Raw genomic sequence first — 16120 nt, 5'->3', positions numbered from 1 at the left:
GTTTCATTAGGAGAGCAATGACCAAAATTTTGGAATTTTTTTTCCGGTGTCATTCATTCATAACAACACTGAAAATCATACTTTCCAAAATAAATTTACTGGTGTCTCATATCAAATAGAAAAAATACTAACCGCAAGACATAAATTCAAATCACAAATCATTTCTAACGAATCACAAAAATGTGATTGCAGACAAAATTTTTGTATTTCAACTGATGGCTTTCACGGAAAAGATAATTACCTGAAAGGATTTTGCAGTGACCGTTTCAAACATTGATTTCTACTCTGATTAAGAGCTGTGCATCAACGCCTAAACAGATGGTACGAAATTTACTTACCATCATTCCCATTGATTCATTCTAAAATACACTGTTATCCATTATCAAAGATATTGTGATCTACTTTCGTCGGGTATCAAAAGCACATTTCATTGTAATTTGAATAGTAAAAACATAGAGAATATATGAGACGTTGGTTCCTAAAAAAGAAAAAGAAAAATTATATTTTTGGAAATAAAAAAAGTGGATAAAACTTTTAGAGTTGTCACTCACTCCTAATCCTTTGACGTGATAACCAGCAATCCCAATGCGCTTATAACTATGTACTGCAAGAGAAAATAATACTGGTTAATTATATTGACAGAACAAGCTAAGTCACATTGAAAGGAAAATAATGATATGTAAATTTTTCAAGAACAACTAATGAAACAAACCTTGATTATAGGGTTTTCAGTAATGATTATAGTCAGCCAGCCAACATAAGGTAAGAACCTGCAGAGAAGCATGTTAGGATTATTATAAATCTAGAATCTGAGAAATCGTCGAGAATTCTCTCGAGTTGGATGTTGTAAGAGTTCAGCAATATTCTCAGCCAATTCAAGTATTTATTCAAAAGCTTCTCTAACTTACGCGACAGCTCTTCCCATGATACGGTGGTTTTCAAGCCATTTCTGACCCAGAGCGTACAACATTCGGTCGTCCACTTAATTACTGTCTCCAGTAAAAAAAAAAAAAATTACAAAAAAAAAGGAATTACGGCAGACACAAGAGAGAGCACCAGAAGTACTATTGACTAGCTTAGCTTCTAAGAAATAAATAATAAATATAAAAAAATTTATCCGAGGCCACTGCTATAATATGTTCGGCACAGTATCAGCAAAAAATAAACGTCAACTACATGGCTAAAAAAACCATTAAAAAAAAAAAAACCATCAGTTTTTCCCTAGGAACACAGTCATTCCTTGTGTTTTACACTCTATCACAAACCTTCGTCCAGTTTTGTGTTTGTGATTTGAAAACTCTTACGATTACATTTCTTTCAAAAACAGCAGTGCCTAACCCCGAATTTTGAAGACTTTTATGCTATTTTCAAATTAGTCGAAAAAATCTTACAGATGAAACATTTGATACTCAAAACTTATAGTCATAGTCAAACGCATGTCGAATTCAGCTTTGATGGGTTTTGCGAGTAGGGCAAGGTGAAGCATTGAAGAACAAGAGAAAGCAAGACAAGACTGAAGAGATTACATCAATAGGGAACAGGAACAGTGTAGGATTTTTTATGATATTTTCACAATTACATTTGTTTCTGTAAATTCTATGCTATCTTTGTACGAGTTCATGTATTAGTAAGCTTTTGAATTTGTTCTTTTCAGATACTAAATTGATGGTGACAAAAGGGTCTCTAAATAAATTAACAAAAAATTAGGAAAATAGTCAACTTAAACGTTTGACATTGCTAAATAGCCAATGTTTGGTAAATCTGAGATAAATAACCATAAATAATGACCTGACCTAATATATAGAGGTGACTATTTATCTAAGATTTACGCATGTACATATATGAAAATAGCTATTTACCTAAGATTTACCAAACATTGGCTATTTAACAATAACAAACGTTTAAATTGGCTATTTTCCTAATAGACCATTCATAAATCGTTTGACCCGTTAAGGTTAGAATGAAGAAAAAGGGTACCTTTTGTGAGCGCATAAACTTCTCCATTGTCCTGTCTCTCATGAACCTGCCAAAATGGATTGTAAAAAAAACTATTATTAAGTTGCTGAAAATGGAAAAAAAAAATTGCAGGGATAAAAAGAAAACGTTGGAGAAAGGTTAGTAGAAGCAATAAAAATCTCACTTGAATTAAAGAATTAGTATCCTATTTCCAATCATTTCCATTCACCAACTTTCAGTCATTAGCTTCTTATGGTATCTCATCATACCCAATTTCGATGATAAATTTTTTGATTGAAACAAAACATCATATAGTTAAAGGCACTGAAAATTCTCACCTTGATAACACGGTGAACGTTTGAAATAGGACGCCCCTAGAAACGATGCAGAAAATCGATCAGCAAGCGGTGATATAATGGAATTTTCAATTTTAGCCCTGAAAAAAATATCACTAGTATCTCATTTCATGGAAACTAATTTAACACAAGATAAAAGAAAGAAAAGAACTTACTTCTACATTGAACACAACAATTTCTCCTGCACGGATCGGTTCCTTGCTCATAGTGAAGAAGAGAACATCACCCTAATAACAATTTAAGGCAATGTCACTTAAGACTGAAAATAAGAAAAACAGTGATAACAATTGGCAGACTGTATGAGTCAATAGTATGGCCATTTTTCATCATCACGATAAATAATTCAACACGCGGTTCAAATTCAAAGAATAAGATTGTTAACATCTTTATCCAAAACAGTACAACTTTCTTACTTGAAAAAACTTAATTACATATAAATCACTTTGCTTTGTCCCATTTTCAATATTCACTAGATAAATCTTATCACGACAAACTAAACTCATTCAATTCAAAAAAATGTGGGACTAAAAAAATGTTTACCCAGATTAGAAAATCCTTTGGACCACATCTACGATCCCATAAGGAAAAAAAATATATATATTGAGCAAATTTTCAGAAAATAGATAAATAAATAATAAAAGATTATAGATAAAGACTGACCCTAGCAAAACCAGGTTCCATACTTTCAGAGAGAGCAACGATCACCGGAGATTCACTCCCAGTTATACACATTAGTCCTTTCCATATTATCAATGCCGATGAGACAATCATACCTTCAGAATCACAATTCGAATTCAGCAACGAAAATAAAGATCAAAGCTTGAATAAAAAAAATCCAGTGAAAAGAATTGATACGAATCCAGAGTGACGAGCTGAGAGATGGTTTGTCTCATCCTTATGGACTTGATCGAGTCTACTGTTTCTCCGACCCAACCCATTTTCTCAGTTGAGAGAATTTGAGATTTTTTTTTTCTTCTTTTTTTTGTTTTGCCCAAAGCTCGTGCTGAGAAAAAGTATATTATGTGCAAATGATTTTATGAAGTTATGAAGCTTGTGTTTTCATTTGGCTATGTCTTCTGCAATTTTAGAACTTAGAAGCCAAAGAAGTGAGGGCTTTTGTTTCAGTTACGAGTAAATGGGTGAAGAATGTTTAGATTTTGGTGTTTTTTTTTTTTTTTTCTATCGCAGATTTGGTTGAATTTTCGGTGAGGAGACTAAAGATGGGGTCAGAATTCTAATTTCCTACACTGAAGCATGGTATTTACTATTTGCACTGGAGTTAGGGTGGCAATTTGGGCCGTACACGAGACACGACACGGTTACAACACGGTGTAAATGGGTTTGGGTCGACCTAAAATGGATCTGGGTCCATCCGTGTCGAACACGATTAACACGATTAAATAACGGGTGAACACGACACGAACATGACAACTCATTGAGACCCAATGACACACGAATATTAAATGGATTGTTAATGGGTAAACACGATAAAGACCCATAATGACCCTATGGATTGTGTTTGAACTTCTCTTTTGTAGTAAAAATATTATGTTGATGGCTTAGTTGATTATATGGAGTATTTTTATTGTATTAATTACTTATTCTGACTAATTTGTTATTTAATTTGATTGAGAGAATTTCAATATTTTGAAGTAAACATGTCTAAAGGTCTAAACCGATTCGCATTTTCAAATGAGTTTAATGGTCTAAATGGGTCTGTGGGTCTAAGTGGGTTCGTGGGTTACATGGTCCATTGAGACACGATTAATAAATGGGTCTTAGTGGGTTGGGTCTGGATTTGACAAAAAAATAGTGGGTCGTGTTTGGGTTTTGCTCATAAACACGATTAATAAATGGGTAGTGTCTGGGTCTGTCAAAAAATACATGAAAACGAATAAGACACGACACGAACACAACACGTAACCCGAATTGCCACCCTTAACTGGAGTTGTGGAAGTGAATTATTCCTGGGTTTTTCTTTTTTCTTCTTCTTTTTCTTGTTTGTACTCTGTTTTGAAAAGTATAATATAGCAGCGAGTTTTGTCATACGTTGACCCAGTTCTATACTCTTTCCCTGTCTTTTACATGTTGACACCAATTTATTGCAATAAATGTATACAAAGTTCTATTTTGTATAGCCTCTCTCTCTCTCTCTCTCTCTCTCTCTCTCTCTCTCTCTCTCTCTCTCGTTACCAAAACCGAAGTTTCTGAATGTGGAACATGGATGGTTTTTGAGTTTTCATGAGCAAATAATAAAAGCTTTGGGTAAAATATATGTGGAGTCAGCTGCCACGGTGGCATTATTAGTCCAGAGTTAGTTACTCAGCTTACGTGTGAGTGAAGTTATATTTTTGTGCTGGTTTATAAAGCACCGTTATTAGACTAGTCTAGAGTTTCTAGATCAAGGATTGTACTATTATTTTTGTATCCAGATCAAGAAAAGAAATCAGAGTAGAGAGCTGAGCGGGTGAGATCGAAGGGAAATTTGATTCTTAGGGTAGCTTAGGTCGTAAGTAACCTCTGTGTTCTTTGGAGTTGAAGCTCTAACTGCAAGTGTATCAACTGAGAGAGGATTTGAAAGTGTATCAGTGATCAAAATAGTGCAAACGAATTTCTGTGGAGAATTCCGAGGAGTAAGAATCTTTTTTGGCCGAACCTCGTCAACAATCTCTTTGTTTTCTTTGTGCATTGTATCTGTTTGTTGAATTGCCTAGTCGAATTAGGGTTCATAATCCTAACATCATATTTGGAGCTGGTTCTACCTCTAGATAGAACTACATGTTTTTTAACTTATGTGAGCTATGACTTTAAATATATAAATAATGAATTATATGTTCGCGAGAGGTTTTTTTTTTCTTCTGCCTGAGCTGTTAACGGCCATAACAATCTTAATTCCAAACATGAACATATCAAGATAATACTTGTTCATGACACCAATTTGTTTTTACCAATGACATACCGGCCGCCAAAATATTGGCGGCCGGTGAAAACGCTGACACAAACTTATATGAATTTTGAAGATGAAATATGTAGCCGAAACAAAAATCATTTGTACAAAATTATACAAAATCATGAATCATAGTATAATTTAACATTTTTTTTTTCCTATATCATTGATAACAATACTGAAAATCATACTTCCAAAATAAATTTTGTACTAGCACTGTACCGAAGTTTCATATTAAAAAATAAGGTGCTATTAGGCCAGTAGTCCAATAGTTCACTTAGTTAATTAATTTATTGCGTCAGTTAATTAATTTACTGCGGGCCTGGTGAATTATTTTTTTTAATAAAATGAAACTTTTGTTATAATTTTAAAAGGAGTTGAGGAAATAGTTAGTTGCAATAAATTATTGAAAAAAATAATAACCACAAATCATAGATGTTCAAAACCAGGGTTTCAAATGCCGACGAAAGTCAATGATAATCGGTGGCGCCGCCGCTTTCGGAGGGTCAGCGGCCGACGAACGTTACATTACGCATTTCATCGTTTTTTTTCGGTCGAAAATCGGAAAAAACAGTGTCGTTTCGCAAGAACGCGTCCGAAGTTTGTCGCTGTATTGAAGGAATAGAATGTCCATGTTTTCGTCGCATATAAGCGATTGTCGGGAGAAAAAGAAATCCCTTTTGCGTTTTTTCGTTTTTTTTTTATTATTTAGATTTGAAAAATGAGAATTTCGTTGGCATTTTGATTTTTTTACATAAAACTTCGTTCATTAATTTTGTTCATCTCGTGACGACCTACATCATATATTTTTTTTTCATAATTTTTGAAGACTTTTGGAGAACGTCCACTTTACCGGCGAACCTCCATTTTTTTCGGCGAGAGAGAGAGAGAGAGGTAGGTGGTTAGTTTGTCATTTCTGAAGAGATATGAGAAAAGAGGGAAACGTTTTTTTTTTTAATTCTCTCTCTTGCGCGTCAGTACTCAGTAGTACAACTCAGGCTTCAACCAATTGGCAATTGTATGCAAACTTCTCTTTCTCATGCTGACAGTTTGTATTCAACCAATTGTAATAAAAGTGATAAAAATAATGAAATACCAAATTGGAAATACAAATACATCAACCATGGAAATAATGTTGGCAAAGGGCAACTACAAAAAATGATGTATTCAACCAATTGTATAAAAATTCTCCCTTCTGCGTCAAGTAGTACAACTCAGCCTGACACAATGAATTTTATATGGTACATAACACATTTGTTTATTATTAAATAATACAACTAATTGCATACTAAAGTATTTTAAAATGTATTGCAATTTATCAGTAAAAATTATATCAAATAGCCATTCACAATGAAATGGATAAATCAACTGATTAGAAAATAGTCAAAACATTACAAATTAATTTAATTATTAAGATATATTAACTTAAAGTACTAATTAATCAAATTAATGATATATTTAATTAGTGCATATACATAAAAAAAAATATTATAACTTGCATATCATATATTTTCAAATTTAAAAATTGAAAAATATATGTATATATTTTCAATATATTATGCAACATTATTTTCGTTCGGTTTTCCATCGGCACATCGGTTTTCCATGAAAAACGGCATTTGAAAACGACATTTCATTTGCCCTTTTCCATATTATTTCCGTTCAGTTTTCCATCGACCTGTCGATTTTCCGTAAATCAAGAGGCTCGAAACGGTATTGAAAACGGCATTTTAAACAAATCATTTTCTTACGAATCACAAAATGTGATTGCCGACAAAAATATTGTTTTTCAACCGGTGGCTTTCACGGGAAAGATAACACCTAACCGAATTTTGCAGTGACCATTTCAAACATTGATTTCTAATCTATGATTACGAGCTGTGCATCAACGCCTAAACAGATGGTACCAAAACAGAAAGTCACTTACCATCATTCCCATTGATTCATTCATTCTAAAATACACTGTTCTCCATGGTCCAAGATCTTGTGATCAACTACCCTGCTCGTCCGGTATCAAAAGCACATTTCATTGTCTTTTGAATAAATAAATAAAAAAGGGAATAAATGTGATGTTGGTTCCTCAAAAGAAAAGAAAAAAATTGTTGGGAAAAAGTGGATTAAACTTGAGAGTTGTTACTCCTAATCCTTTGAGGTGATAACCAACAATCCCAACGCACCTATAACTATGTACTGCAAGAGAAAAAATAATTATTAGTTAATTATATACAAAGAGCAAGCTATGTCACATTGAAGGGAAATAATAATTTATAAATAAAAATAAATCCAAGGAAAAGCATGGTGGCGAAACAAAATGAAAAAGTTCGGAAAAAAATATTATGTAAATTTTAAAACACAAGAACTAATGAAAACAAACCTTTATTATTGGCTTTTCAGTCATGATTATAGTCAGCCAGCCAACATGAGGTAAGAACCTGCAGAGAAGAATGTTAGGATTATTATTTCTCATAATTATAAACACTGTAAGGAATGATAAACGAAAGATGAATTTCGATATTTCAGGAGTTCTTTGATTGAACAACGATAAATCCAGGTAATTAATACAACTTCTAACTATAATCATGAACCTGTGTTACGAAAGTCAATGAGGTCACAAGAAAACACAATCTTCAATAAACCAAGAATCTGAGAAATCGCCGAGATTTCTCAGATTCTTGGATGTTGTAACTTTAAGTGGTCAATAATATTCTACGCCTATGCAAGTATTTTATCAAAATCTTCTATGACTTACGCGACAGCTCTTCCCATGATATGGTGGTTTTCAAGCCATTTCTGGCCCGGAGCGTACAACATTCGGTCGTCCACGTCGTTATTGTCTCCTGCAAAGAAATAAAAATAAAAAATAAAAATAAAAACAACTAAAAACTACGGAAGACACCAGAGAGAGAGCCATAAGTGCTGTTAACTAGCTTAGCTCCAATATATATATATATATATATATAAAAAAAAAAAAAAAAAACCAACTTTATCCGAGTCCACGGCAATAATACGTTCAGCATTGTTTCAGCCAAAAAAAAAAAGTTGAAACTACATCACTAAAAAAATCATAAAAAAAACCCATCAGTTTTGCCATAACACAATCATTCCTCTTCTATAACAAACCTTCGCCCAGTTTTGTGTTTGTGCTTTAAAAACTCTTACGTTTACATTTTTTAGAAACAGTGCCTAACCCCGAATTATGTTGACTTTTTAGCATATTTTCAATGTGGTCGAAAGAATCTTTTAGATCAAACATTTGATATGCAAAACTTATAGTCAAACGCATGTGTTATTTGATGTTGATGATTTTCGCGAGTAGGGCAAGATGAAACAATTGAAGAACAAGAAAAAGTAAGACAAAACTGGAACTATGTCAAGGGCAAAACCCCTATTTGACTGTTTGTGACTGAGTGTAAAATACAAGGGCATTATGTCAATAGAAAACAATATAGGATTTTTTTTAATGATATTTTCACAACTACATTTGATTCCGTATATTCTATGCTGTCTTGTACACTCATTAGTACTCTTCTGAATTTTCTCTTTTCCGACACAAAGTAGATGGTGACAAAAGCGTCTCTAAATAAATCATTTGACCCCTTCGGGTAAAGAAAAAGAAGGAAAAATGGTACCTTTTGTGAGGGCATAAACTTCTCCGTTGTCCTGTCTCTCGTGAACCTGCCAAATCAAAATGGATCGAAAAAGAAAACTATAATTAAGTTGCTGGAAATGGAAGAAAATCGCACGGATAAAAATCAAATGTTGGAGAAAGGTTAGTAGAAGCAATAAAAATCTCGCTCGATTTAAAGAATTAGTTTATCATTTTCATTCACCGACTTTCATTCATTAGTTTCAATATTAGGAGCTTGTTGAGAAGATTACTAAGTAGGGTTCTTATTCTATCTCTCCATGCCCAATTTCGCTGATAAGTTTGTCAATGCAAATATAAAATCGTAAAGTTAAAGCCACTTGGAATTCTCACCTTGATAACACGGTGAACAATTGAAATAGGACGCCCCTAGAAATGACGCAGAAGATCAATCAGCAAGTGGTGACAATAATAAAATTTTAATACTTGACAGTTCTTTTTCTTGGAGATAAAATGGGTTATAAAGAATTAGCCCTGAAAAAACATCACTAGTATCCCATTTCATGGAAACTAAATACCGAGATTCTGCAACAGAGATGGACAAATAGAAGATAAAAGATAAAAGAAAGAGAAGAACTTACTTCTACATTGAACACAACAATTTCTCCTGCACGGATCGGTTCCTTGCTCATGGTCAAGAAGAGAATATCACCCTAATAACAATTTAAGCAATGTCACTTAAGATTGAAGATACGAAAAACAACGATAAAAAAAAATGGCGGGAGACTGTACGAGTCAATAGAATGTCCATTTTTTTATCATCATGAGAAAAATTTAAACATGCGGTTCAAATTCAAAGAACGAGATTGTTAACACCACTGACATTCTAAAGTTAGCATTTTTAGCCAAAAGAGTACAACTTTCTTATCACTAACATCCATCTAATGAGACCATCTTTGTTTAAGCCTTTATCAACCATATCTCAAACACTTGCAACAAACTAAACCCATTCAATTCTAAAAAATGTGGAGACTAAAACAATGTTACTCAGATAAATAAATAAGAAAAAAATTTGCTTCTCTAGAACCATATCTACGACCCCATTAGAGATCATGGTAAGAATAAATTGTACCAATTTTCGAGAACTAGACATATAATTAAAGATAATGAATAAAGACTGACCCTAGCGAAACCAGGTTCCATACTTTCAGAGAGCACAACGACCACAGGAGATTCACTTCCAGTTATACACATTAGTCCTTTCCATATTATCAATGCCGATGAGACAATCATACCTTCACAAAAGATAATTCGATTTCAGCAACGAAAACAAAGATCAAAGCTTGAACCAAAAAAAAAAAAAAAATAAGTGAATAGAATTGATACGAACCCAGAATGACGAGCTGAGAGATGGTCTGTCTGATCTTTATGGACTTTATCGAGTCTACTGTTTCTCCGACCCAACCCATTTTCTCAGAGAATTTTGAGATGGTTTTTTTCTTCTTCTTTTTTTTTTTTGCCCAAAGATCGTGCTGTGAAAAAGTATATTATGTGCAAAAATCAAATGGTCTGTTCGGAGTTATTTTTAGTTTTTGTTTTGATTATGTGCAAAAATCAAAACGTAGTGTTTCGAATGGGCTTAAGACACGTGGAATTTTGGTGGGGCCTGGAAATATAAAAGGGAAAGAAGATGAAAATAAAATGCACTCAATTGTTACTAAGGAAATAATTTGGGTAAAATTTAATTAGTACCCAAATATTACCCCCAAAAAAAATCCCTTTATACAGTTTTTTAATATTTTTTTTTCATATTAGATATGTGAATATATATATCCAGTATATTAACCTTAGCACCTATCGTATCAGAAAATGACTATTCTTTGAATCTTTTCCACATTTTAAATTTCTGTACTAGCACCAGTGAGCAGCTAAAGAATAAAAACAACAGGCCATGAATACAATCTGGGAAGAGAGGATTTGCACTGTCAATGTGTAACTGAGTTTCCAGCTCTTTCAATGAATTTAATTGAAAAATTGCAATTAGAAGTTTAACCAAAATATCGACGAATGAGCTTAGTTCGAAATTTTCCATATATTTCCAAAAGGAAAATGGCTAGGAGACTCGGATTCAGGGGGGGTTCAAAGTTCAAAAGGAAAAATATCTTGTAGCTCCATATGTTAGTTCCGATCCAAGGTTTTTTCCATATAAGGATTTTGAGATTCCAAAGGTTTTTGAGGAGGCTAGCTTATGCGACGACGACGATATGATACTCGCTTTTCACCGAGAAATTCCCCTTTATTTTTATCAAAGTGCCAAACAATCTAATCCTTCCATTTCACGATAGGTCTCGGCATAGCAAGGATAGTCTCGGCCACAATAAAAGGAAGAAAAACCTCACGAGTCCGCATAGGAATCTGATTTCCACAATCCAAAATAATGTCACCTAGTTTGGAATCGCGTGGGATTCACCAACCCTTTCCATTCCCGCCTAAATAGACTCGCCTAGAATAAAACGCGTCTAAATAGACGCGAGAATGTTCGAATGAGACACGACTTCTCTGCGTCTGATTCAAAATTTCAGAGAATTGATCAGCATTTTACACCTGTTTTTACTATTTGGCTAAGTAATAGACACGAGAACTCACGTCTGAAAGTTTATAAAAATAGGCCAACACTCTCTCAGCCCCAGGATACCCTAGACTTCACCAAACAATTATCACTAAAACTAGTCATCGCATTGATTGACAATATGTTTAATTCAAAATAAATTGGTTTGGTATCATGTGCAATGAAAAATGTTTGTATTTTATAGTTCAGAATAAATATTTGGTTGAGCAATTGTTGGTAAACAAAAATTTGATTTGTAACAAAGTGATTTTGCTCTGGCAAATATTTTACAGTCTTGATTTCGTTCATGCCTGAATTTTGAGTACAAGAATATTTCTGAGCACGTCATCAATCAGTTTCAGTTACTCCTAATGTGACGAAATAAAATCGATTTAGCCATTTGTGTTCACTAATCCTTTGAGGTAATGACCAGCAATCCCAAAGCTCCCATAACAATGTACTGCAACAACAACAATAATTATTAAAAAAAAAAATTGTAATATTTAGTTTTCAAGTCAAATAATAGTGAAATCTTTCTGAAAAAGTCTCAATGGATTATGCAATCTGACCTTGACCATAGGCATGTCTGTCATGATTATCGTCAACCAGCCAACATAAGGCAAGAACCTGCAAAGAGAGGCACCGAAGATAATCAGGGAATCGAAAAACTCACACCTTAATTCATTTTGCTCACAAATGATTATCACGCGGTTCCAAATCAAAATCAACGAGAAGGGTGACTTGCGATCCTTATCCTCAAAATAATGGCTCTTTTGCTCACTCACTTTGGCTTGGATTCTGTTATTTTATGGATCAGGTCCTCGTTGAAGCTATTGGGTATCAAAGTATTGTGAGATTTCATCTCAATATCAATTCACAATCAGAGTCATAGGCGGAGCTAGGAGGGTATGAATGTTAAGTCTTAATTTTTACAATTTTTTAACATTTTTAACCTAAAATTATATGATTTTTTCATATATGCCCCCGCCTGAATAATTTTTTTCTTACACGTCCCCTAAAAGTATAAATTATGCCCACATGACTGAAAATTATGGCTCCGCCACTGAGCATAGATGTTGCTGATGACCATATCATGAACACTGTTTTATATCTTTCAGATACGAGATCAGTAACAATGTCAAGTTTTTTGGGCACAATTCATTACCCGACAGCCCGGCCCGCTATGTGGCGTCGCTCCAACCATTTCTGGCCCGGCCCGTATAACATCCCTCTATAATCGTCCAACGAGTTGTTGTCTCCTGAAAAATAATCGAACAAATCATGAAACAACGATGACAGTGGCGATGATGATGATTATGATACAGTCACTAAGCGATATTACCTTTTGTGAGGACATAGGTTTCTTTGCTATCTTTGCTCTCGCGAACCTAATGACGAGTATCAGATTCAGGTGATTTCGATCAGTTTCTTTCAACCAAGATCAAATGAGCTCTTGTTGAATCGGAACTTTGCTAGTGAAAAGTAAAGGGCTTTTAGAATTCTTACCTCGATAACTCGATGGACAATCGGAATAGACCGTTCCTATACACATACAGAAGAAAAGATCAGCAAAAAATAAACACTCAAAAGAAGTTTCACTTAAGGTTGAGCAACGAGGATCAAAGAGAAATTGGGTTCTTCAAAACAATCCTATAAGATGCCGGATTTCGTGGCAACTCTGGGTAACATTGTCTCAAAACTACTTTTCTTTCTCTCAAGTTATTACAGCATAAAAGAGTTTAAGGATTTCAAAGAATACTAGTGGATAAAGAGAGTAAGGAAAGGGCTTTACTTCTATGTTGAAGATGACAATTTCGCCGACCCGTATCGGATCTTTGCTCATGTGTATGAACAAAATGTCACCCTGCACAGAATTAAAACAACTTACAACAACGAAAAAAAAAAAGGTTTTACAATAAACAATGAAAAAAGGAAAGGGCTTTTGAGCTGAGAGGTCAAACAACTGATGAGCAAACAGTTTGTATGACCAAGTGTTCAACAAAATGCAATTAAGTCAGAGGGCACAAAAAAACCCTAAATTATTATGTTTCACAATGTATCATCATTAATTAATTCATAAACAAGAAAACCCAAATTACAGAATGAAATTACAGAAGATACAATAGTGAATATTAATGAGATTACCCTAGCAAAACCAGGTTCCATGCTACCAGATATGACAACCACCACAGGTGATTCAGTTCCGGTTATTAACATCATTCCCTTCCATATCATCAATGCCGTTGATACAATTACACCTTCAAATAAAGATAAAAACTCGAGTCAAAAGGGTCAATTTTGCAAAATATATATATATATATATATATATATATATATCTCTCAATGTGCAAAGTGGTGATAACCAGACCTAAAGTGATGACCTGAGAGAGAGTGTCTCTGACTTTGATGGACTTGATCGAGCTTAATGTCTCTCCGACCCAACCCATTTGCGAGCTTGCCGTATTTTGATGCAAGTTTGTATCTTTTTTGGTTTTGTTACAAATTCTGAAATTGAAAGTTACCTATCTACCGTTATTGCCATTGGCAAATTAACGAACACCCTTCAGATCTTTCTTGACCTTTTTTATTTTTTTTTATCAGAAAGGATCTTTCTTGACTCTGGAAATGCAAGAACTTCGTTGCCACGTCGTGCCTCAAATGGGTTTTTGACACGTGGACCACGTAGGCCCAAAATAGCAAGGAAATGGTAGTAGTACTACTAATTTACTACGGGTAAAATAACACATTTATACCATGTGTTTTAGTGAAATATCGAGTTTAACCATCGGTTTTCAAAAATGTCGAGTTCATACCCTCTATTTAACTAAAATGATGAAATTATACCCTGAAATGAATAACTGCGTCACAAATCTCAATTTCATTGATATTAACTCTTATACAAGAAAAACCGAATCAAATCTAAATCAGTACTCTAACTTCCAAATTCTCAATTTTGAAATAAAAATAGCCTTAAATTGAAATTAAATAATAAAACTCATACCTCCTAAGAAATAACTTCATTCTGTGTTCGAATTATAACTCTAAATCCTGGATTCTCTGTTCGAATATGCGATTTTGATGACTATCAATTATCGATGTTTATTCATTTGCCTCTTTCTGTGTTCTTCACGATTAAAAGACTGTTGTTTATTTTTTAGTTTTTAAATAAATTACATATATGGCGCGAGTGAATAAAGATAATTTGTGTTTATATATAAATATTATAGTCAACGTCAATGAAAAGTCAATAAAAAGAATATTCGTGACACAGTTGTCTATTTCATGGTATAATTTCGTCATTTTAGTTAAACAGTGGGTATAATTTCGTCATTTTAGTTAAAAAGAGGGTATGAACTCGACATTTTTGAAAACCGATGGTTAAACTCGACATTTCACTAAAACACATGGTATAAATGTGTTGTTTTCCCTTTACTACGAGAGAAACTAGGTCTGGTCACGAAATTCAGAGTAAAAAAACAAAACAAGTCACGAAATTCGGTGAAAAACAAAATTTGGTTGGGAAACAAAAAAATATATTCCGTCCACATCAAAATTCGGATTATTTTGGCATAGTAATAAATTTTCACCATCTATAATTCTCACCCATAATAAATGTTTGTTAAAAAAATAACAAAATGTTGGCATTACATGAAATATATATTCCTATATTAAAAAAATATAATGAATGTTAATGAGCTAATATGAAAATGTTATATTATCAACAAACAAATAAAATTGAAAAAAAAATCTCATTGAAACATCTCTAAGCAAACTTAGTGTGAAAAGTCGTGGTAGGAGAAATATAATTGTTTGTTAAAAAAATAACAAAATGTTCCAGCATTAAATGAAATATTTATTCCTATATTAAAAACAACATAATGAATGTTAATGTAATTTTATGTTAATGAGCTAATATGAAAATGTTACATTATCAACAAACAAAAAAAATTGAAAAAAAAATATCATTAAAACATCTCTAAGCAAACTTAGTGTGAAAAGTCATGGTAGGAAAAATAATGACAATTATTAAAAAAAAAAAAAAAAAAACATAACAAATTGTAAGGAAGAAAATAAGACTACTCATTTTATGTTTAAGTTTGAGAAATAAAAACTAAAATCATCTCACATAGTCGACATTAACAAATTATGTTTAAAGAGCCCTGCATGTTTGGGAGGCCCAAGAGAGGGCCTTGAGTGATTGGATTGGCGAGGACTCTTGGTTGGCTAGGTGAGGAGATCCTTCAAGCAACTAGGCGAGGAAGCGCTTTCATGCGGCTCGGTGAGGAGATCTTTCGAGGAAGCTGTGAGGTAGCTCGTGTCTCATGTGAAGCTTTGAGAAGGGTTTGACCCCACAAAAAGCTGCAAGGTGCCTTCGTGCCTCATGCTGAGTTGTGAAGTAATTTGCACCTAGTGGGATGTCGCGAGGCATCTCACTTCATGCGGGCAACAACGAACGGCTTGCGTCTTGTGGAAGATGCGATGCAACTCATGACCAGTGAGAAGCTGTGAGGCACCATGCATGGAGCCGCCATACGTCATGTGCCTTGTAAGGGGCCACGAGGCGTCTCGCGCCCCATGGGGGACTGTGAGGCGGTTCGCCTTTGATGGGGTGAATCGCGAAGCGGTCCGTACCCGCAGGGAGGCTTGGGGTGGCTTTCTTGTAGGGC

The 16120-nt window shown here is 34.0% G+C and overlaps 3 protein-coding genes across 4 annotated transcripts; all 3 read right to left on the bottom strand.

The window, feature by feature from the left end:
• Positions 1 to 409: 409 nt before the first annotated feature.
• LOC149398066 (uncharacterized) lies at positions 410 to 3447 on the bottom strand. Its single transcript, XM_089615285.1, has 7 exons — positions 2973 to 3447; positions 2468 to 2539; positions 2295 to 2330; positions 1978 to 2023; positions 909 to 989; positions 713 to 770; positions 410 to 604 (listed from the first exon to the last, which is right to left on the bottom strand). Exons 1-6 carry the CDS (start codon positions 3081 to 3083, stop codon positions 745 to 747), a joined length of 372 nt encoding a protein of 123 aa, XP_089471411.1. The 5' UTR covers positions 3084 to 3447; the 3' UTR covers positions 410 to 604; positions 713 to 744.
• Positions 3448 to 7160: 3713 nt separating this feature from the next.
• On the bottom strand, positions 7161 to 10421 carry LOC149398065 (uncharacterized). The gene is made up of 8 exons (XM_089616045.1): positions 10236 to 10421; positions 10028 to 10140; positions 9487 to 9558; positions 9239 to 9274; positions 8889 to 8934; positions 8009 to 8096; positions 7634 to 7691; positions 7161 to 7449 (listed from the first exon to the last, which is right to left on the bottom strand). The coding sequence occupies exons 1-8, from the start codon at positions 10312 to 10314 to the stop codon at positions 7399 to 7401; spliced, it is 543 nt and encodes a 180-aa protein (XP_089472171.1). The 5' UTR covers positions 10315 to 10421; the 3' UTR covers positions 7161 to 7398.
• Positions 10422 to 11630: 1209 nt separating this feature from the next.
• Positions 11631 to 14051, bottom strand: LOC149398064 (uncharacterized). Of its 2 annotated transcripts, none has more exons than XM_089615109.1 (8): positions 13822 to 14051; positions 13599 to 13711; positions 13246 to 13317; positions 12960 to 12995; positions 12796 to 12841; positions 12619 to 12712; positions 12023 to 12080; positions 11631 to 11913 (listed from the first exon to the last, which is right to left on the bottom strand). In XM_089615109.1, exons 1-8 carry the CDS (start codon positions 13898 to 13900, stop codon positions 11863 to 11865), a joined length of 549 nt encoding a protein of 182 aa, XP_089471235.1. In that variant the 5' UTR covers positions 13901 to 14051; the 3' UTR covers positions 11631 to 11862. The 2 variants fall into 2 exon arrangements, with proteins under 2 accessions (XP_089471235.1, XP_089471236.1); XM_089615110.1 differs by having other exon boundaries at positions 13835 to 14037.
• Between the last annotated feature and the right edge of the window lie 2069 nt (positions 14052 to 16120).

The sequence above is a fragment of the Urtica dioica genome, chromosome 5 (genome assembly GCF_054948205.1).
Source record: "Urtica dioica subsp. dioica isolate 48M chromosome 5, U.dioica_male_clone48M_v1_H2, whole genome shotgun sequence".
Classification (NCBI taxonomy): domain Eukaryota; kingdom Viridiplantae; phylum Streptophyta; class Magnoliopsida; order Rosales; family Urticaceae; genus Urtica; species Urtica dioica.
Note: the sequence above shows the minus strand (reverse complement) of the source record. Positions and strands in the feature narration are given on the sequence as shown.

Coding starts and splice junctions, on each gene's coding strand:
- LOC149398065 (XM_089616045.1), bottom strand. CDS start 10,314: ATGGGTTGGGTCGGAGAAACAGTAGACTCGATAAAGTCCATAAAGATC. Junction 10,141..10,235: donor CTCTCAGCTCGTCATTCTGG/GTTCGTATCAAT, acceptor TCTTTTGTGAAG/GTATGATTGTCTCATCGGCA. Junction 7,450..7,633: donor CTGAAAAGCCAATAATAAAG/GTTTGTTTTCAT, acceptor TTTCTCTTGCAG/TACATAGTTATAGGTGCGTT.
- LOC149398064 (XM_089615109.1), bottom strand. CDS start 13,900: ATGGGTTGGGTCGGAGAGACATTAAGCTCGATCAAGTCCATCAAAGTC. Junction 13,712..13,821: donor CTCTCAGGTCATCACTTTAG/GTCTGGTTATCA, acceptor CTTTATTTGAAG/GTGTAATTGTATCAACGGCA. Junction 11,914..12,022: donor CAGACATGCCTATGGTCAAG/GTCAGATTGCAT, acceptor TTGTTGTTGCAG/TACATTGTTATGGGAGCTTT.
- LOC149398066 (XM_089615285.1), bottom strand. CDS start 3,083: ATGATTGTCTCATCGGCATTGATAATATGGAAAGGACTAATGTGTATA. Junction 2,331..2,467: donor TTGTTGTGTTCAATGTAGAA/GTAAGTTCTTTT, acceptor CATCGTTTCTAG/GGGCGTCCTATTTCAAACGT. Junction 771..908: donor ATCATGGGAAGAGCTGTCGC/GTAAGTTAGAGA, acceptor GCTTCTCTGCAG/GTTCTTACCTTATGTTGGCT.